This window comes from Sinohyriopsis cumingii, chromosome 12, assembly GCF_028554795.1.
Source record: "Sinohyriopsis cumingii isolate HCF-2022 chromosome 12, ASM2855479v2, whole genome shotgun sequence".
In the NCBI taxonomy this organism is placed as follows: domain Eukaryota; kingdom Metazoa; phylum Mollusca; class Bivalvia; order Unionida; family Unionidae; genus Sinohyriopsis; species Sinohyriopsis cumingii.
Window position 1 is genome coordinate 21434378 of NC_142972.1, and position 22742 is coordinate 21457119.

The 22742-nt window shown below is 32.4% G+C and overlaps 1 protein-coding gene across 2 annotated transcripts in view; it reads left to right on the forward strand.

Annotated features, from left to right (window-relative positions):
- LOC149786081 (coiled-coil domain-containing protein 83-like) overlaps positions 1-22742 on the forward strand; it is a 57584-nt gene that overhangs the window by 28301 nt on the left and 6541 nt on the right. For both annotated transcript variants that reach the window (XM_089976375.1, XM_089976376.1), the window contains exons 7-10: positions 3997-4065; positions 6573-6694; positions 13298-13422; positions 18892-18981. In XM_089976375.1, coding sequence (XP_089832501.1) covers positions 3997-4065; positions 6573-6694; positions 13298-13422; positions 18892-18981 — 406 coding nt within the window. The remainder of the gene's footprint in view (positions 1-3996; positions 4066-6572; positions 6695-13297; positions 13423-18891; positions 18982-22742) is intronic.

The window sequence follows — 22742 nt, forward strand, 5'->3', positions numbered from 1 at the left end:
AAATACTGCAGTATACCACCCCTGGTGTAAATACTATAATACTACCCCCAGGTATAAATACTGTAATACCCTGCCTAACAACCACCCTTGGTGTAAATACTTTAATAAATACTGTAATACCCTGCCTAACAACCACCCTTGGTGTAAATACTTTAATACTCTGCCTAACAACCACCCCTCATGTTAGTACTACAATACACCTCCCCTGGTATCAATAGTGCAATATGCCACACTTCATGAAAATACTGTAATACCCTGCTTGATGACCACCCCATGTGTAAATACTGTAATACACATCCCCTGGTGTAAATATCGTTATACTCTGCTTGACGACCACCCCAAGTGTAAATGCTGTAATATACACCCCCTGTTGTAAATATTGTTATACCCTGCTTGACGACCACCGCAAGTGTAAATGCTGTAATACACATCCCCTGGTGTAAATATTGTTATACTCTGCTTGACGACCACCCCAAGTGTAGATACTGTAATATACATCCCCTGTTGTAAATATTGTTATGCTCTGCTTGTTGTTGTTGTTGTTGTTGTGGGGTTAACGCCATTTTTCAGCACGATAGGCTATACATGGCGGCCAGTATTAATGGTGGAGGAAGAACCCGGAAAACCCCGGAAAGAACCACCGACCCACGAGAAGCTACTGGCAAGCTTTCTCACATGCCCACATTGGCTGAATCTTAGACTCGAACCGCCGCAGACAGAGGTGAGATGGCAGTGTTCCGTAACGAAGAGCGCTTTAGACCACTCGGCCACTCGGGACCCCTATGCTCTGCTTGATGACCACCGCAAGTGTAAATACTGTAATATACACCCCCGTTGTAAATATTGTTATACCCTGCTTGACGACCACCGCAAGTGTAAATGCTGTAATACACATCCCCTGGTGTAAATATTGTTATACTCTGCTTGACGACCACCCCAAGTGTAAATACTGTAATACACATCCCCTGGTGTAAATAGCTGTTATACTCTGCTTGACGACCACCCCAAGTGTAAATGCTGTAATACACATCCCCTGTTGTAAATACTGTTATACCCTGCTTGCCGATCATCCCAAGTTGAACACAACTGTTTGTCTCTAAGACCAATGTTTATGCTAGGAATAACTCATTTTCAGTAAATCATCCCTTATATTCAAAACTAAGATGCAATTTCAGAAACATATATGGCATGATTTTATTACCTCACTGACTGAGGATATCAGTTCTGATACATTTATTGTCAGTATGATGAGTGAACAGGTGCTGGTTTCTTATTATATATCCCATGGGTTTCTGGAATGGTTGGTATGAAAAAAATTACAGTATGACAGATTAATGCTTCCCCTACCCATGATCTTATCACCAACATTATTATTGTGTCATACCCAATTAGAACTCATCATTATGTCATTTTTTTTAAGTACATGATATTTATCCCATAAGCTGTTGTATATTCAGTCATTAATATAATCAGGAAACAGCTCTAGATTTTGTTTTTTTAGCAAATCTTGCCATATTGTTGCATTTATTTCCCAGAGTTTTGAAATTTTACATTAAATGACTTGGAAATTATGGATGGTGCATTATAAATATATAAATATCCACCATAGATTTTTATCTTATGAAGTTTATATTCCTGAACCCTTGAATTTCAAACAAACTTTTAAGGTCATATGGCATCAAGTTTCAAGTTGACATGGTAACATATTTTTTCTTGTGAGCATGTAAACATAGAACTAACCCTGGAAAGAATGTAAACTAGTTTATATTAATGTTAGAACAATTAAATGGAAAATCAGCAAAACTTCTGGTGTGAAAAATGGCCAGAATGTTTTATATGTGCATCAATATGGAGTCCATGCATAAGACAAATTTATGTACATTCACGCATTTGTGTACCCAGCTGAGTATACACACAAACAAACATACGCCAGGGATAATGAGACTTTTTAAAAGCGGCTGTCTTCTCAAGGATAAGATGGCTTTTCCACTAGTGATGAGGCCCACAATCAAATTGTTAATTTATAATTTGATTTTTAAAAAATGAAACAGTTACTGCAGGTTGTCTCACCCAATTTTGACAACAATCCTTAAGCACGTATACAACATGCATTCAGATTTTAAGTTATAAAATAAAAGAAGACAAGTACATAACATTAAAAATCCAGCAACTCAATTCTGGCTAAGATGCAAGTGATAGACCCCAAAAGGCTCCATCCCAACAAGCTTCTTTTTTTGATATGGCGATTCTTATTGCTTCTCTCTTCCTCTGTCACATACTCATACTCACCCCCATACCCACCTCCCAAGAATGACCATGAGCAAAAGATCTGTACTAATCAGCATCAGGAAATAATGGAATGATAAACTATAATGTGATTGATAATGACAAATGTCAGCAACCAGTTGAAATAGCAGTATTTGAAAACAAATTGCTTTCAGGGCTATTTTTATTATATTTAAAATCTGTGGATACATGATACAAGAGAAAAGACAGAAAGAAAGAAACAGTGCAAGAGGACAGGAGGAACAAACTTAAGTCTTTGAAGGAAGAAATAAAAGAAAATATATATAAGCATTGAAGAAGAAAAATATATCCTCCCATGCAGGATTGAACTGCTGATTAATAATTTTACAATTAATGCACTATACCTCTATGCCACTTGGATGCTTAAAACTGACAGGAAAATTAGTATATATGTAGGCAGCGTTTTGCCGTGTGGAATTCTTTTGGGTAAGATCAATTACTCCTAAAAACTATGTTGTCCCATTTTTAAACAATCCTAAAAATTCTGTTGTCCCATTTTTAAACAAATATTTCATACATGTATTTGCATTACAAACAGAAAAATTCTTAATGCAACAATATAATCCCTTTCTTCAATAAATACTTTGATAACATTGTTTTATTTTTGTTCCATTTTATTGGCAGCTAGAGAATGCAATCTAGTCTTCAGCAGAGGATACTGAAGTATTTCATCAAATTGGAAAGATATTTTATACTATTATTTTTATTATCACTGTTATCCTTTAGATCTCAATACCTAAATAATACATAAGCTGTTTGTTGTTGTTTTTGTTGTGGGTTGACTTCATTCATGCACCTCTTCTAGATTTAACTTACCCTCATCCCAAAATTTAGAGAATCAGAATGTCCCAAAACACGGTCAGAAAAAAAAAATGATTCAGATTGTTTTTTTGTTGGGGAGCAGAAATGAAAAAATGTTTGAAATCTGCATATGGGTTAGATTCTTTTAAAGTGTCTTTTGTCAAAAAATAAAACATGCTCTCATTTGTGCTGGTAGTTTGTGAGACCTTTTGAAGATGCAGAAATATGGTAAATTTTGTGGTTTTTTAGTAACATATGAACAAAATTAAATGTTTATTTCATAGTTTCACTATATCCTGTGTATTGTATTAATGTTACAGTGGACATAAAGTCATGTAGCCATATGTCAAAACTTTTTTATGCATGCATGATAGCAGAAACATTAGTTTAGATGTAGTTAATACCTGACCATTATAGAGATGCAAGGTAGCAATGAATGCTGACAGACTTAAATTTTATCATTTTTCACATAGTCCACAGGAACCAAAACAATGTTTTTGTAAAAGGGTATTCACACATACCTTTATACTTGGTAAAATAAGAATTTTGTTACCACATGCAGATAAGCTTAAATTTTCAAAATTAGCTCAAACTTTAGCACAAAACGGATATTTTATAGCCAAATGTGACATCATGAGTATATGTTTATAACATCATATAAAATAATTTTAAAAAATCATCTGTAATTTTAAGTTTTTCAATGTTGATACATTTCTTACCTTGGTATTATCAAATCAGTAACATTTTTGAATGTTTTTGAAGTTTAGGGCCAAAAGAGGCCTTTTAGTAACTTCCACTTTTCTTGGGGTGCTGATATTTTGCGAGTTACAGTACATATGTGATATTGGTTGCATATTTTATCATAATGGACATTTTTTCTTCTTCCAGAAAGCAATCCATCAGATGGACAAGTACAGCAGACAAGAAGTTCTGGATAATGACTGGCTTAGGAGAGAGGTAAAAGAGTCATAGAAATTACATTGCATTACATTGATAATTGAAATATGCAAATACTACTACTACTACTACTACTACTAATAAATTATAATCGCTTTATTTATTGAGGGTAACTCAGTTAGTACAAATAATCTCCCATAAGGCCCTCTACTATATACTAACTATACAGAGTATTATCACTCATATAAACACAAAATGCAATTTTCTCTCTCTAGCTGGAAATATAAGTATTGACAAGTAAACACACAGAGGAAACAGGAGAATTTAGTTACATGTTTACATTATTGTTTCATCCATTTAATAACATCATTCTGAAATGTAACATTGGAGGTGGCCTGTTTAATTTCCTTTGGATTGCAGTTCCAGAATAGTGAGCCTGATATTAGAAACTGTTTTGAATACTTTTGTGTTCAATTTAGGAATTTTGAAATTACGACAGTAACTGCATGTAAATGAAAATAGACTTTGCTATTTGAAACATTTGACATTATCTCTGCTGTTTTTTCAGTATTTTTAAAGAAAAATTTGTCTGTCTTCTTGACAAATAATAAATTTCTTACAGTGTGTACCTTCAAAGTATTCATTGTACAGTATCTACAATAGATTATAACCTGTCCTGAAAGACACCTATTTTGGAAGACCACCTGTCATGAAAGACAACATTTTCAAGATTATAACCAGTATACATGTATGATGATGTTGATTAGCTTTCTTCATTGACACATTTACTCATAATTGAGTCAGTATTTGCCCAAGTGACCTCATTTTGCAGTAATTGTTGAAAAGTTTTAGTTATTAAATTCAGAAGATATATTTTTTTGTCATTTTATTATTTTCAGTTATAACATTTGTTTTACAGACCATTCAGCAGACACAAAAAAATGAATTTCATTTTAATTTTCATTTAGCTCATATAGTTAAATCCCATTTTAAATTTGACATAACTCAGTAGATTTAAACAATTTATGGTTATACTTAAGTTGTGTAATTGCTACCTTAGTCCAATTTAGTGACTCTTCTCTAATATGTTGATATTCTTTTTCCAGCTGAAACAAGGCCCAAGGGATCCCAGATCATATGATTAGATCCTGAATTATGTTATTAACAAGGGGAAATATATGTAACCAATAAAAATACCCAATCCATCGTCCTATCTTTTGTTCTATAAAATAAATTTACTAAGGACTTTTTAATTTTTTAAAAAATTGCATTTTGCTTTAATTGATGAGAATTTTAATCAATTCAACTTTCACTATTTCATGATATTGTCTCCCAACTTTGGTGTCTTCATTATAACTTTGCTTTTAACTTTTGGATTTCATTAATTTGGCCTGCATCTTTTTTTTAGAAAAGGCCCTGAATACATTTTTGTTTCCTGCTTTCCATGTCACCATTTAGTGGAGTTATGGCCTCCCGATTGCCAGCTCCCCTACATTTGGTTTTCCATTGACATTGATGAATTTCAACTAAATTTGACATGCAAATTTATGTTGATGAAATATTCAATTAATTTGAATGCAGTTTTCCAGGTCATTCTTTGCAGGAGTTATGGCCCCTATTTATCCATCCTCCTAAAGCTTTATTTCCATAGTATTTTTGGATTTCAACTCGAACTGGTGACCGTTCAGCTTTATATTGATGAGATCTCAAATAAGCAGTTTTGTCTACTTCCATGGGATTAATTGTAAAGTTGCCATGGAAGTCATTGATAAGATCTAAAAAAAAGTACATTTTTATCTACTTCCATGGGATTAATTGTAAAGTTGCCATGGAAGTCATTGATAAGATCTCAAAAAAAGTACATTTTTATCTACTTCCATCTGATTAATTGTAAAGTTGCCATGGAAGTCATTGATAAGATCTGAGAAAAGTACATTTTTATCTACTTCCATGGGATTAATTATAAAGTTGCCATGGAAGTCATTGATAAGATCTCAAAAAAGTACATTTGTATCTACTTCCATGGGATTAATTGTAAATTTGCCATGGAAGTCATTGATAAGATCTGAAAAAGTACATTTTTATATACTTCCATGGGATTAATTGTAAAGTTACTCAGTCAGTCATTGATGGGATCTCAGATAAATACAGCTTTGTCTACTTACATGGGATTAGTTGTAAAGTTACCATGCCAGTCACCATTGAAGTCATTTCCTGTTATTTCCAAAGTTTATTTTTGCACCAAGAGTCAATGTATTTCATGTGAAATTTATGTAGAGCTTTAATTTGCTGAACTTTGTAATGAATTTAATTTTCAGCATTTACACCATCTTTTGGTGTGTAAATTTGGCACAAAAATGTTGGATACACCCATCACCTTTTATTTCAATGAAAATCCCATGTAAGGAACCACTGAGCAGGTTCAAGCTTTGTCATTGAGATGCTTTCATAGCAACCGGTAATGAATCTCATTCATTCCATGAAGAAAACAATTAGAATAATAAGAAAATCAATAATTAGTGACAGAGGTATTATAAGCTTGTAATTCGTCTTGATACAATGAGCAGGTTGAGATCCATAGACGTGATACTGAAGACTTAAAGAAAGAAGTGGAAGAGATGGAGAGACAGAATCTGGAAATCATGGCAGATCTCTTTGAGTGCAAGATTGAGGATCTTAAGATTTCCAGGTCAGACCATCTATAACATTGTAGTAATAAGCAGTGTGCAACATATATGGTTTCAAATTGAACAATACAAAATTAAATTGAAATCCCCTGAAAAATGGGTTTAAATAAATTTAAAATGTGATTGTTCTATTGATTAGAAAAACTGAACAACAGGTCTAAATACTTTAAGCATGTGATGGTTAGCAATGTTCTATTGATTAAAAAAAAAGATGTCTAATGCACTATAATGGTAGTAAATCTTACCAGCAATATAATCCCTGAATGAAGCCCCCCCACCAGCAACCATATTTTACAACATTTACTAAGAAAAAAGAACATTATTCTCTAAACTGAGACCACCTGCCAATTAAGACCACTTCTTGCAGTCCAGATGGTGATGTTAATACAGAATAAGTTATTTTTGAAAAAAGTAATACAATTTTGCTTATGATACATGCAATGGTTTTGAAATTTCTTCGTTTGATAATGAGGGGTTATTATATAAATTGTGTAAGACCGTTTAAGTAAAACATGCTTGGGACTCAGGGAGGGCACTTTATTAATACAGTTCAGAATTTCATATCATTTTAATAATTTATGAACTTGGAAGAATCAAAAACTCAGGTGTATGTTTAAAACAAAAATGTCTACCCTAGGTACCATGTATGTTTAGAAGAAACAGCACTAAGAGTCATTCTCATATTGAGGGATTGGAAGGTAAAACTGGTAATTGTTGTTTTGACCATTTAAATAGTCATAACAATCATACCTGCCAGTCGACAAAAAAAACCCACAAATGTCTACTCCACTCCCCCCTCTCTCCCCCCACAACACACACATGGTAATGTTTATAAAAACATCATTTCCAGTAAATCTTATGAAGAGATAGAGAGGCCTTTCTTGCTGCTGATATATACCTATAACCTGTAGCTTGTTACATGGTACATGTATTTATTAAAATGGCTGTGATTTGAATAGATTCATGCTGAATGCACCACTGGAAAAGGTAATTCAGTAGTCCTTGAGATGAATAAAAAGGTAAAGGCACTCAGATAAACAACAAACATTCCGCAGATTTCTTAACTGACTGGGGCCATGGGTCTGTGGCACTTTACGTTACTAACACATATCACCTCTTTCCATGTGACTAAGTCTCAGCTTGACCAACAAGGATATGTGAGAATGCTGGCATTGAACCCAGCAACAACAGCAATTTAATTGACCAACAATAGCTAGGGTGATTTATTGTTTTCTAGTCCTTTCAGCATTGATGTGGGAGGGCCCATTAGGCTGATTTGCATAGGTAAATTATCTAATTGGAACAGCTAAATTTGGTGCAAGTTAGGTGAATCAGAAATGGATGATGAACAAGCAGAAGTTATTATACTTATGTACATATTGCATCATTGATATTAGTCATTCTGGAGTATATGTCAGCATTGGATATATTAACATGGCCCTATTTTGGGGTAGAAGTGGAAAGATTATTTTCAGTTCAACAAACTCTTTGACAAAGTTTGAAAAACAGCACCATCCAGTCTCGAGGGGCCCCAAGTGGCCGAGTGGTCTAAAGCGCTGTCCATTACAGATCATCGCCATCTCACCTCTGTCTGCGTGGGTTCGAGTCTAGGATTTGGCCAATGTGGGTATGTGAGAAAGCTTGCTAGTAGCTTCTCGTGGGTCGGTGGTTCTTCCCAGGGTTTTCCCGGGTTCTTCCTCCATCATTAATACTGGCCACAATGCATATCCCATCATGTGCTGAAAAATGACATTAAACCCCACAACAAGAACAACCATCCAGTCTCTGATGTGTGCAAAGATAAACTGACTGTGATGTTGTCATTATGTAAATGTATGTACATAAGTGTGTGTGCATGTATATGTGTGGTGATGATATATGACAATGCTAGGTCTATCAGCTATTTTTTGTATTGAAGTGTAATAAATGCTTCAAAGAATTCAAAACATTTTATTGCAACTATTCATATTTTTAATTCTAGTCTTTTCTGTAGGTTTATGTTAGTAAATAACTTGTTCTCAATTGTACAAGATTGATTATTTGGTTCATGTGCACTCACCTCCTTTGGATCCACAAAATACTTTTTAGCCTGGGAAAAAGCTAGTACTGCTTGGAAGGTTGCAGGTATGTGTACTATACAATCAGACCTGCATTAGCTGGTACCACCATATAAATAGTGGATACCTGCATATAACAGATACCTGCTTTTAATTGTCAGATTTATTCATTCCCATTGCTTTTCTCTCTATAAACCTGTTCTTTTTGTAGCACTCATCTATTCACTGTGATTAGTTAGTACCCAAAAATTAGCATGTGTTGTAGTACAGAAAGTTATTTTTAAAGCCAGACCCTATGTTGTAAATAAGCAGATAAAACCAGGTTGTGGACCATAGTTTGCACATGCCTGCCCTAAATGGTCCCAAATACTTGTGAATGAAAACAAATTAGGCTCCTATTTGCTGAACATAAATAAAGTTGTAATCAGTATTGGTAAATGACACTTTAATATATTGCTTTTTTATCATCAAAAATGGCAGTCATTGTGTGGAACTTTGGAATCAAGATCATAAAATCTACATATCTGTTAAAAAAAATTATTAATAGACTATAAGTAACACTATACAATGGAATATCAGCCAATGAAAATGTTTGTATGGCTTCAGATGGCAACTGTTTAAGAAATAAATACCAGTTCAGTAAGTTTTGTTAAGCAAAATTCACTTTTATCTTTTTATTTGGTTTCAGTGTAACCATCATAATTGTAAAATGCAGTTAGACATGATAAGTGTCAGTCAACCATTAAACCAATGCTCATGATCATTTCTGTGAGAACCTAATGAAGTAGCAAGTGCATTTTGATCTGCAACTTGTAGAGGTGTTTGTTGCATAGTTACAGTGAATTAAAATTTAGTTACATTTTTTTGTGTAAAGTCAAGTAAGGGAGGTAGAATAAAAAATGTTAAAGGCAGATTCCACTTGCATAAGTGCTATTGGTTGCAGTCATTTCTCAGGTTAACTCGTTTCAATTGACCAAACAAAAACTGTTTAATATTACCATGTTAGTAATGTCATTGAAGTATATAACGTTAATCAGTGATTTGTCATAATCATTTTCAAATGGAAAAATCTGATCTGCAGTTTCCTGTGGACTTAAAACTTCCGAGTTGGCAATTAGAGCCTTGCTCAAGAATGAGTAGAAATTTTGATATTACCTGTAATAATATTTTTCACAATAATATCTCTCTTTTTTAAAATAAGAATATATTTCTGTTTTGAATCAGCAACAACAGTAGAATGCATTTATAGTCACTTGAAAAAAGCTGTGACATAATACGCATTGCTTTTGCTCATAGACACATGCTGTGTAAAGAAACCACTTGGAGTAATGTTTTTAGCAATCTTTCATAGAGTGGTTTATCTTGTATACAGCATAATGGTACTTTTTAAAAAAGTAAACAGTTTTGTCAGAAAAAAGCTATTATTCCAAACATACACACACACACACACACAGTCAATCTCCATACCTATCATAATTTTTTAGAGGTACCTTAGTAACTTGCACCCTCATTTATGCTTCAGTTGATGTTGTTTTATGACATTATTGTGCTAGGGTTATCAAAGAGAACTCTTTGATAGTTCAGATAGTATATATCCATGTTCAGCTTTCCTTCATGATTTCCCCAATCATTATACAGTGTAATCTGATTATGGATATAAAACAGTCCTACTATGAACCCCATTTAGAAATATAAAATAAACAATTTCTCCTTTCCATTATTCATTACCATAAAAATTTATAAAACTGTTTTATTCCAGTTTGGCATCATGGAAACTTGTAGCCACAAACTGCTTTTTAAAAAAAAAAACTAGCCATGAATGTATTCAAGTATTATAAGCCATTGTATTCCTTATCAGTTAAAGTACACTCACAAATTAAAGGTACCAAATTGAGCTCTACATCCAGAACATGAAATTGAAGTTGCCAAATGAGCAGGTCACCAAACTGAGCTCTACATCCAGAACATGAAATCAAAGTTGCCAAATGAGCAAGTCACCAAATTGAGCTCTACATCCAGAACATGAAATCGAAGTTGCCAAATGAGCAGGTCACCAAATTGAGCTCTACATCCAGAACATGAAATCAAAGTTGCCAAATGAGCAGATCACCAAACTGAGCTCTACATCCAGAAAATGAAAAAGTTGCCAAATGAGCAGGTCACCAGATTGAGCTATACATTCAGAACATGAAATCAAAGTTACCAAATGAGCAGTTCACCAAATTGAGCTATGCACCCAGAGCCTAAAATCAAATTTGCCAAATGAGCAGGCCACCAAATTGAGCTCTACATCCAGAACATGAAATCAAAGTTGCCAAATGAGCAAGTCACCAAACTGAACTATGCATCCAGAACATTCAAATCATGCCTGTATTTCTGAGCATGAGTTAATTAACACATCATCTGATCAAAAACAGCCCATGCGGCAGTAAACAATTTCATATTCTGTGAATGTATTTTTATCATTTAACGCAGATTATGGATATATCTGAAAAATACCTAGGATGATATCACTTGAATAACTTTGTTGTTTTTTTTTTCTCTAAAAATATTACATATAGATTTAACCAACTGAGTACTTGTTTTTATTTTGACAGTGTCTGAGACAGGATCATTGATCTTCTATCCAGGATATTACCTATAGATTTAACCAACTGAGTACTTGTTTTTATTTTGACAGTGTCTGAGGCAGGATCATTGATCTTCTATCCAGGATATTACCTATAGATTTAACCAACTGAGTACTTGTTTTTATTTTGACAGTGTCTGAGACAGGATCATTGAACTTCTATCCAGGATATTACCTATAGATTTAACCAACTGAGTACTTGTTTTTTTTTTGACAGTGTCTGAGGCAGGATCATTGATCTTCTATCCAGGATATCACCTATAGATTTAACCAACTGAGTACTTGTTTTTATTTTGACAGTGTCTGAGACAGGATCATTGATCTATCCATGATATTTAACTCAAGGTGAAAGGTCAAGACCTTGAATTTTTGTATGACACTTACAGGCATTTTGTAAACATGTTAACTCAAACATACAAAAATAGTTTTGTAACAATTTGCTATGTTGTAGTTCCTCAGGAATATGAGAGATGGTTTCAGTATTTAGAAGTTAATAAGAATAAATGGATATGTTATATTCCTGGAAAGTATTTTCTACCTGTAGACAAATTGTGTTCATCTGTGCATCCCTCACACTATTCTATGATTACTTTCTCCTGAATCATCTGAAATATCTTCTTGAAACTTGGTATACATTTTGTATCATGACATTTTTGTGTCTCATGTAGGATTTGACTTGTCATATTATAATTTTTATAGCTAACTCCATGTTTGAATTTTTTTCTTTAAACTTCATATCTCACTTACTTTCAGATATAGTTTCAGGTAAAATGATAACTATAAACATACATATGCTGTGTTTTTTACTCAGAATTCTGGTGGTGTTGTTTTTACTCAGAATTGTGGCTGTGTTTCTTTTAATCAGAATTCTGTATCCTTCCTGAGTTTTAATCTTGCTCTTTTTCAAAAACTATATCCTTTCTATGTTTTATTTTGCTCTTCTTTAGAAATTGTATCATTACTGAATTTTATTTTGCTCTTCTTCAAAAACTGTATCCTTACTTACTTTTATCTTGCTCTGCTTCAAAATTGTATCCATACTGAGTTTTATTTTGCTCTTGTTCAAAAACTGTATCATTGTCAAATTTCATCATGCTCTTTTTCAAAAATTGTATCTATACTGAGTTTTATTTTTGTCTTTTTCAAAAACTGTATCTGTTGAATATATAAAGACCAGCTGTCCATAAAGATCACTTTTTTCCAGTTGCATTGTTGACCATTATGCAGAAGTTGAACTTTAAATGAACAAACCTTTTGATCAGATTTTACTGGTAAAATATAAGTCACTTAGTTCAGAATTATTATAATTTGATTGCTAATTATTTACTCTAAAATAAATTAATTTTTGAAATAACAGGCTGCAGTAAATGTGCTTTATATTTTTAAGAAACTAATAATTAAATCTGATTACTGAGCTGTAAGTCAGAAATAAAAGGATGACATAAAACATATTTTAGAAGCATAATGGCTTTAATGAAAAGGAATTTTTGTTTTGTATGGATAATTTACATGTAATAAGGTGACTTTATCGGAATTGGCTAGACTTTGTGTATATCTATGTTAGACTGTACATATTTATTAGACTTTACGTATATCTTTATTTGACTTTATGTATATCTTTATTAGACTTTATGTATATCTTTATTAGACTTTATGTATATCTTTATAAGACTTTATGTATATCTTTATTAGACTTTGTGTATATCTTTATAAGACTTTATGTATATCTTTATTAGACTTTATATATATCTTTATTAGACTTTATGTATATCTTTGTTAGATTTTATGTATATCTTTATTAGACTTTATGTATATCTTTGTTAGACTTTATGTATATCTTTATTAGACTTTATGTATATCTTTGTTAGATTTTATGTATATCTTTGTTAAGTCACTCACAAGTTTTATTTAATTTTCAGACAGTTCTACTTGAGTCAGTTTGCTGACAGTGAAAACCTGGAGGAGACAGGAATTTTGGAAATGGATCTAGCACAGTTATCTGTGGAGAAACCGAAGGAGAAATTGCTGGCGATAGAAGCTAAAGGTACAATACTGTCCTGATCATTTTAAAAGCCTATATTATACATACTGTTATTTATTTATTTACCATCTCATTTTATATATGGCTGAAATCCATAAAATGGTATTTTATCTTTTGTACGGTAATTTTTGGGATGCAGTGTTGTCCACATAGCACTGGTCAGAACAGAGTGCTGGCTGCCTATTGGAGTATTGTAAGCATGGTAAAGTCTCTTCTGCAGATACCGTCTCTGTGAGACAGAGTATTGATTGATTTTTAGAAGGCATTTCTTGTACATAAAGTCTCTTCTGGGGCACTCTTTCAACAAGAGAGGGCACTGACTGATTTTTACATGGACATTCTTGTTCATAAAGTCTCTTCTGAGAGCACTTTCTATAAAAGATAGCATAGTTTATGTGGCATTTCATGTACATAAAATCTATTGTTAGGACACACTCTGTACAGGAGGGGACATAGATTAGTTTTTGCATAAGGTCTGTCCTGTGGGCACTCTTTTAGTAAGAGAGCATTGATCAATTTTTACACTGCAGTTCTCGTTTGTAAAATCTCTTTTTAGGCATGCTGTCTACAGGAGGGGCTTTGATTGAATTTTATAAGGCAATTGGTGTACATAGGGCCTCTTCTGGAGGCACACTCTCTACATGAGAGAGCATTGATCAATTTTTACATGGGAGTTCTTATACATAAAATTCCTTTTTTAGGGTACTTTCTCTACAGGAAGGGGCATTGATTGATTTTTATTAGGCAATTGTACATATGATCTCTTCTGTGGGTACTCTCTGCAAGGGAAAGCAATGATTGATCTTTACAAGGCATTTCTTGTATGTAAAGTCTCCACTGGTAGTACTCTACAAGAGAGAGCATTGATCAGTTTTTAGTTCTTGTGCATAAGGTCTCTTTTGAGAGCACTCTTTCCAGAAGACAGGGCAATTGTTGTACATAGTATCATCTGATGGTATTCTCTCAGTGACAGAGTGCATGGATTGATTTATAAAAGGCAGTTCTTGAACATATTCTTTTCTAAGGGCAACCTCACCCTCATTATAAGAAAGGGTATTGATTGATTTTTTAAAGGCAGTTCTTGTAAAAATCAATAATAGGGAAATGCAAGAAATGTTTCTAGGTCTGTGGTACAGATGCAGGGAAAACAATTCCATTGCATGTAAAATCGGCTGAAATATTACAGCATTTAAGTAAAGATATTACAAGTATTTACATATTGACAAGAGATGTATAATAGAATTAATTATTTATGAAACTAAAGGCATGTTAAACTGAATATTAATCATTATTATCTTTTGATTGATGTACATTATTTTTTCTTAAGGGGGCCTCAATGGAGAAGAGTCCTTGAAAAATGAGTTACCTTCTCTAAAAATTATTATTATAATTATTGTTATTATTATTATTATTCAATCCATTATGCATTAGAAATAATATTTCCACTACAAGTAAAGCATGGATTTCATGATGCCAATTTGATGACTAAAATGGACATGTTGACTGTTGCCATATGCTTTGTATATTAACCCTGGTAGTGCAGAAGCTATATATTTATGGATGACATCACCTGGCTGTGTATGCAGGAACCATATATTTATGATCAAACATCACCTAGCTCTGTGTGCGGTTACCATATTTTTATGGCACAGGAGAGTGACATCTATGGATGTCCAATCTAGGCCAATCATTAATCGTGTGCTAATAATAACAGGGAGTTAACATATATAATTGTCTCGAAGATCGTGGCTCTGCATAACTGTAACAGAACAGCAGTGAAACAGATATTCAAACAGACTTATTTGCCCAGGAAAGTCTGTTGTCAACAGTGGACGTTGATATAAACAATATGGTGGCTGTTAAGTAATTGCAGTCTCGCAGCTGTCCCATACCCAGTTGGCGCTGTTTACTGTATATATTTATGGGATAGTCCAAATTGGAATAAAGTTTGTTATGGCTTTGTGTGGAGAAATAAATAGCAATACACAGAGTTTTCCAAATTTTGAGAATTCATTTTCTGCAGGAATATACCACGTGTTGATATGAAAGTACTCTGACACTATCGCGTGTTGATTGATACATAAGTGCTATAACATGGCCATCCCATTCAGTAACAACTTAAAGTTACACTAAATCAAGCTTAAACTATATAGTAGCTAAGTTTTATCAACTAGTCTGTCATGTGCAGAGCCTTTTCTTATATTGCGTGATACATTGTATCATCAAGAGTGAAAACTGAAAAGCTTGAAAGGGACCAACCATTCATTTTATGGGGGGTGGGGGTCAAGTGTTGATTCTAACATATTCTTTCCTTGCCTATCATTGAAAAAATAAAATAAAAAAATCACCATATTTCTATTACATTATAAAGTTCATTTTGCTCTGCTTTTCTATCTCTCTCTTTCTCTCTCTCTCAACAATCAAGTTGAGATAGAAATGGACAAGAGAGAGAGAGAGAGAGAGAGAGAGAGAGATTCACTTCTTAATTTAACCCACTCTTAGGACAGCAATGTAAAATGTATGTGACTTTGGAATCTAATAATCAAGACCTTCATCCACTATCAGAAGTTTTGACCCGGTAGAATTTTTTTTTTTCTTCCCTCATCAGTTCGTTTTCTTTCATTAAAACAGTTAGTTTCCGAGGTAGGCCAGTGAACATAAACAGCTTGATCTCTTATATTTTTTTCCTCAAATGTTGGACAGCGCAGAAGTTATGATCTGTTAAGATTGTTGCTGCAAAATGTTATTTCAAATATATTTGGCAAGTTGCAATTATTAATTATCGTTGAAAACCTCACAATTCTTGCTCTATAATTTATAATTCATGAGAAATATATGTTAATTTTCGTTAATAATGACTTTCAGGCCTCTCAGATGTACAGCTCCACTCAAAAGAATACCTGATAACCAATGTCACATGTGTACCAGACACAAGAGCTCCCCAGTGTTTCAAACTCCATCTCAGTTTTCATACTGTTGTTTATTTCTGACTCACTTGGCGGTAAAGATCAAAGAGCTAATTTGGTAGCACACTGGCATTTTTTGGCTGTTTCATTACCATATATAACCGAAAATTGGTACACTACTCTATTGTGTCACGAGAAGACTAAATGAATGGCTGTGTTAATATTGCTCTATCTGATGATATTGCATTCAAATCTTTTAGATGTAGACACTAGAATGTAAAAGAATTAAATATGTCCATTTGGTCAGCCACTGACAGTTGTGGAAATGAAAAATTTATAAAATAAAAAAAAAAGGATCCGAAATGACCCAAAATGTGCAATAGAAAAAAAATACAATATGAGAAAACAAACATATACAATATGAGAGAGCCCACTGGCATGACCCATACAAGCTACCCCAAAAAATACTTAATTAAAGAAAACAAACAAAACTTAAAACTGTAATGAATAGCATTCACCTTGAACAAATACACTAGGCCTATGGGTACAGCTACAGTTAGGAAGGTGGACCAAACTCAATTGGTCTGAAAAGATCAAAGAGGGATTCCCCCCCAAAACAAAAATTAGCTGAATATTATAAGCTATTAAAGAAATCAAATTCAGTCTGCATGTTAATAGATAGTAAAGGAAAGCGATGATGTACATAAGGTTTAGTAATGATGCTGGCAAAAAGAAAAGCTTATGTAGTCTGAGTCTAGAAATAACCCTATAAGTTGTTAATTCTATGTGTGAAATCCTAACTTTTTTAACAGTGTTTTTGATTTTGAAAGAAAATTTATATTTGTTTCATTTGCATGATGTGATGAAATAATAGAGTCCACGGTAGTTGATAACAAACCTACAGATGGATTTTGTGTCAGTTATTACATTTGTCACATGACAGTGTTACTTGTACTCATCAAATTTATTCTTGCAACCAACAGTAATTGCTTAAAGAGATGTTTACATAAAAAATCTGTAAGACATCTGCCTTTCAGCAATTTTCAAATGAGATAACTAGTTTTATGTTAGTTGGACTTCATTGCATAAACAGTATTCTCTTCACCCTAAAACATGACAAATATAATTGTTCTACATTATGATAATTATTATTTTACCTTCATAATTAAGGCTCGGCTAGCATGGGTACATGGGAAAGCCTGCCAGTAGCTTCTCGTGGGTCGGTGGTTCTTCTCTGGGTTTTCCAGGGTTCTTCCTTCACCAGTTATACTGGCTGCCATGTATGGCCTATCTTGTGCTGAAAAATGGCATTAAACCCTAGAACAACAACAACCTTCATAATTAAAACAACTTGATAACATTGAGTTCTTTGAACAATGAATGATATATTTAGTTGGATAAAAGATTCTGCCAATAATATTATTTTAAATAGTCTTTTAAACCTTTCAAACACTAACATTACATTTTGGTTGCTATGGCAACCAAAGTAAATTTATAATTATTTATCATTTTCAGTATGGTTAGTATTTGTTCCTTATCAGTGAACTATATAAGTGAATAGAAGTATGTTTTATATGGAGAAAATTTGTGAACAATAACTGCATAAATATTGCACCATCTAAATATTGTACCATACTGAAATGTTTGAAAGTAAAGTTTTAATTGTCTAGCATAGGCCTAAAAGTAATGAATTGAGGATATGTAATACGTAGAAACAAACTAACTGTGCATGTACACATTCAGAATAATTATATTTGACGGAAAAGTATACACTATATTCGATTTTTTGGGTCAAAAATTACTTTTCCATCCATTTTCTCTATTTGGTTGCTATGGTAACCATGAACACACATCAATTTCACGACATTTTTAGTGTTTGCAATCTGCATGCATATATGCATCACTTTATACAATTTAACAGCAATCTGATTATAAATACTAGTTTTGTAGTTGTTAAATGGATTTGGCCCAAAAAGTCTGTATTGTTCTAAAACAATTCAGCATACACAGAAAGGGCAGTTAGAAACAAATCAGCACTGGTTTAAAGGTCATCCCAAAACAACACAACACTACCAGGGTTAAGATGGTTTGTCAATATGAACAAAGAATTTGTTTGTCTAACAATAGATAAATTCCAGAGCAGTTTATATCTAGTATATGGCTTCTGAATAACATAGCACTACCGGGGTTAAACCAAAAGAGGTTTAAAGCATGGCTGTCCCAATGAGAATGCCACCTAGGGAGAAAAGACATTATTTATAACACAACTGTGAATGTAATTTGATTTCCAATGGATAGAACAAACAAATTTTATTGTAGTAAAAGATGTGGTGCCATGAAGAATTACATATTTTGCTATTTAGGGATGTATTATAGAATGGGGATAATTTTCTTGTTTTGAGATTTGATGACATTAATGATGGTTTTACAGATTATCTATTTTACCAGCTTTGATGATGCATCACAGGTAAAACTCAATTTATGAGAGTAAAACTACCCAAAAATTCATCCTGAAATGTCCAGCATATAGCTGTTATTCCTTAATATGGATTTACTCTCAATTCAGCTCGACCTAAGAGCGCAACCCAAAGAGCCATTGAAGACAAGGTGTTTTCTCTAGTTACAGCCTCTGTACAGAGTGAAGATGAAAGCAGTGGTAAGTCAGAGATCCCTAGCATAGCTGTAATATTGGTATTATATATTAATATGTAATATGTAGTATTGGTATTAAATAATATGTAATATTGGTATTAGATATTAATATGTAATATGTAATGTTGGTATTATATATTAATATGTAATATGTAGTATTGGTATTAGATATTAATATGTAATATTGGTAATAGATATTAATATGTAATATGTAGTATTGGTATTAGATATTAATATGTAATATGTAGTGTTGGTATTAGATATTAATATGTAATATTGGTAATAGATATTAATATGTAATATGTAGTATTGGTATTAGATATTAATATGTAATATGTAGTATTGGTATTAGATATTAATATGTAATACATAGTATTGGTATTAGATATTAATATGTAATATGTAGTATTGGTATTAGATATTAATATGTAATATGTAGTATTGGTATTAGATATTAATATGTAATATTGGTGATAGATATTAATATGTAATAAATAATATTGGAATTAGATATTATTATGTAATATGTAGTATTGGTATTATATATTAATATGTAATATGTAGTATTGGTAATATATTTTAATATGTAATATTGGTAATAGATATTAATATGTAATATGTAGTATTGGTATTATATATTAATATTTAATATGTGGTATTAGTATTAGATATTAATATGTAATATTGGTAATAGATATTAATATGTAATATGTAGTATTGGTATTATATATTAATATGTAATATTGGTAATAGATATTAATATGTAATATGTAGTATTGGTATTATATATTAATATGTAATATTGGTAATAGATATTAATATGTAATATTGGTAATAGATATTAATATGTAATATGTAGTATTGGTATTATATATTAATATGTAATATTGGTAATAGATATTAATATGTAATATGTAGTATTGGTATTATATATTAATATTTAATATGTAGTATTAGATATTAATATGTAATATTGGTAATAGATATTAATATGTAATATGTAGTATTGGTATTATATATTAATATGTAATATTGGTAATAGATATTAATATGTAATATGTAGTATTGGTATTATATATTAATATGTAATATTGGTAATAGATATTAATATGTAATATTGGTAATAGATATTAATATGTAATATGTAGTATTGGTATTATATATTAATATGTAATATTGGTAATAGATATTAATATGTAATATGTAGAATTGGTAATAGATATTAATATGTAATATGTAGTATTAGTATTAGATATTAATATGTAATATTGGTAATAGATATTAATATGTAATATGTAGTATTGGTATTATATATTAATATGTAATATTAGTAATAGATATTAATATGTAATATGTAGAATTGGTATTAGATATTAATATGTAATATGTAGTATTGGTATTATATATTAATATGTAATATTGGTAATAGATATTAATATGTAATATGTAGAATTGGTAATAGATATTAATATGTAATATGTAGCATTGGTATTAGATATTAATATGTAATATTGGTAATAGATATTAATATGTAATAAATAATATTGGAATTAGATATTAATATGTAATATTAATATTGGTATTGTAGACAGAAAAATAAATCAATACTTTCTGTACAATATTATCATAATTATTGTTTAATTTTTATGCTTATTTTCCTACATTGAAAACTCATTTTTCTAAAAATAAAATGTTGACATACTATTCAGATTCTGTGAAATGTAAAGTCCCCCAAAATGGCAATGATAATATTAAGAACAATATACATATATATATATATATATATATATATATATATATATATATATATATATATATATATATATACTTGTTTGATATAGGGAAAAATTTGTCAGAGTTTTGAACACAGTTATTCCTATCAGTTCTGTTGGAACCTGAATATTCCGTTATAATATAACTTGAAATAATGAGAACTAACTGTATAAAAAAAACTATTCTACATATTTTTAATTTTCATTCTGATAGATATTGACAAGTTAGCTACCTGTGCATTCATCCATATGTCCCAGAGTCCATCTTTTTCTTCTGTCCAATCTGTGTCTTTTCTTCTTCTGTCCAATCTATGTCTTTTCTTCTTCTGTCCAGTCTGTGGCTTTTCTATCAGCTTTATAGGCAAGACTTGTACTTTACTACAGCATTAAAATAAAGATGTGTTCCACACCTAATTGCATCGAACAATGTCCAAATTCTGTGTTCCACACCTAATTGCATCGCACAATGTCCAAACTCTGTGTTCCACACCTACTTGCATCGAACAATGTCCAACTCTGTGTTCCACACCTAATTGCATCGAACATTGTCCAAACTCTGTGTTCCACACCTAATTGCATCAAACAATGTCCAACTCTGTGTTCCACACCTAATTGCATCGAACATTGTCCAAACTCTGTGTTCCACACCTACTTGCATCGAACAATGTCCAAACTCTGTGTTCCACACCTAATTGCATCAAACAATGTCCAACTCTGTGTTCCACACCTAATTGCATTGAACAATGTCCAACTCTTTGTTTCACACCTAATTGCATCGAACATTGTCCAACTCTGTGTTCCACACCTAACTGCATTGAACAATGTCCAACTCTGTGTTCCACACCTAATTGTATCGAACATTGTCCAACTCTGTGTTCCACACCTGATTGCATTGAAGAATGTCCAACTCTGTGTTCCACACCTAACTGCATTGAACAATGTCCAACTCTCTGTTCCACACCTAACTGCATCGAACAATGTCCAACTCTACTTCATAATGTCCAGATACAACAGATGTGTTTACTATTTTATGATCTTCATGTGTTCATGTATAAATAATTAATGAAGAACATTTCATTAAGTCTTACAGTAATACATTCATAAACAGTGCTGCCTATGAAAATCAATCTCAGAGTTGTTGGTTGTGCTTAAAATAGGTTTGCAAGTTAACATGCAATGTATTCTCTCTTTATTAAATGAGATAGAAAGGCGTTAGCATGGACTTGGATGGTTGGTACCCTGAGTCTAGGTTAGAGCGTCCACCTCGGATGCGGGAGGTCGTGGGTTCAATCCCTGGCCGAGTCATACCAGAGACTTAAAAAATGGTACTAACAGCTGCCTCGCTTGGCGTTCAGCATTTAGAGGTTAGTGTTAGGACTGGTCGGCCTGGTGTCAGGATAATGTGACTGGGTGGGACATCATGCTACATGTCTGCGGCATGATGCCCCAGTGCTAGACATCACTATAAACTGCCACATTGCAGACATCGTAGCGATATGACTGAAAAATTGTTAAAGCTACGTTAAAAATAAAAATCACATCACACCCTGAGTCTATGTGAGACCTTTCTTTCTGATGATACTGATGATTTTCCTCTCCACATAGAAGGGTTCATCTTTAAAAGAAAAGACAGGGTTCCTATGGGGATGGGGGTTGGGGTGTATTTTTCTGTATGTTGATAGTTCTATTAGTTATAACATGTGATGAATGAGCTGGAGACTAATGGGATGGTGAGCATCTGGGTTGAAATATCCCTCTTCCCATCCAGGCCAATGTACTTATGTTCATTTTACAGACCACCCAGTTCTACTACTGACTGGTTTGATGGATCTGAGGTGTTAATTCATAAAACCTTACAAAAGGAAGATTTAGAAATGATCATATTTGCTATTTTAACATAGACTACATTAAAACTCTACCATTAAAAACAAATAAGTAGTTTTGAAACTTACTGTTTTACCCAGATAATTAACACTCCACCTTGAGTATTGGA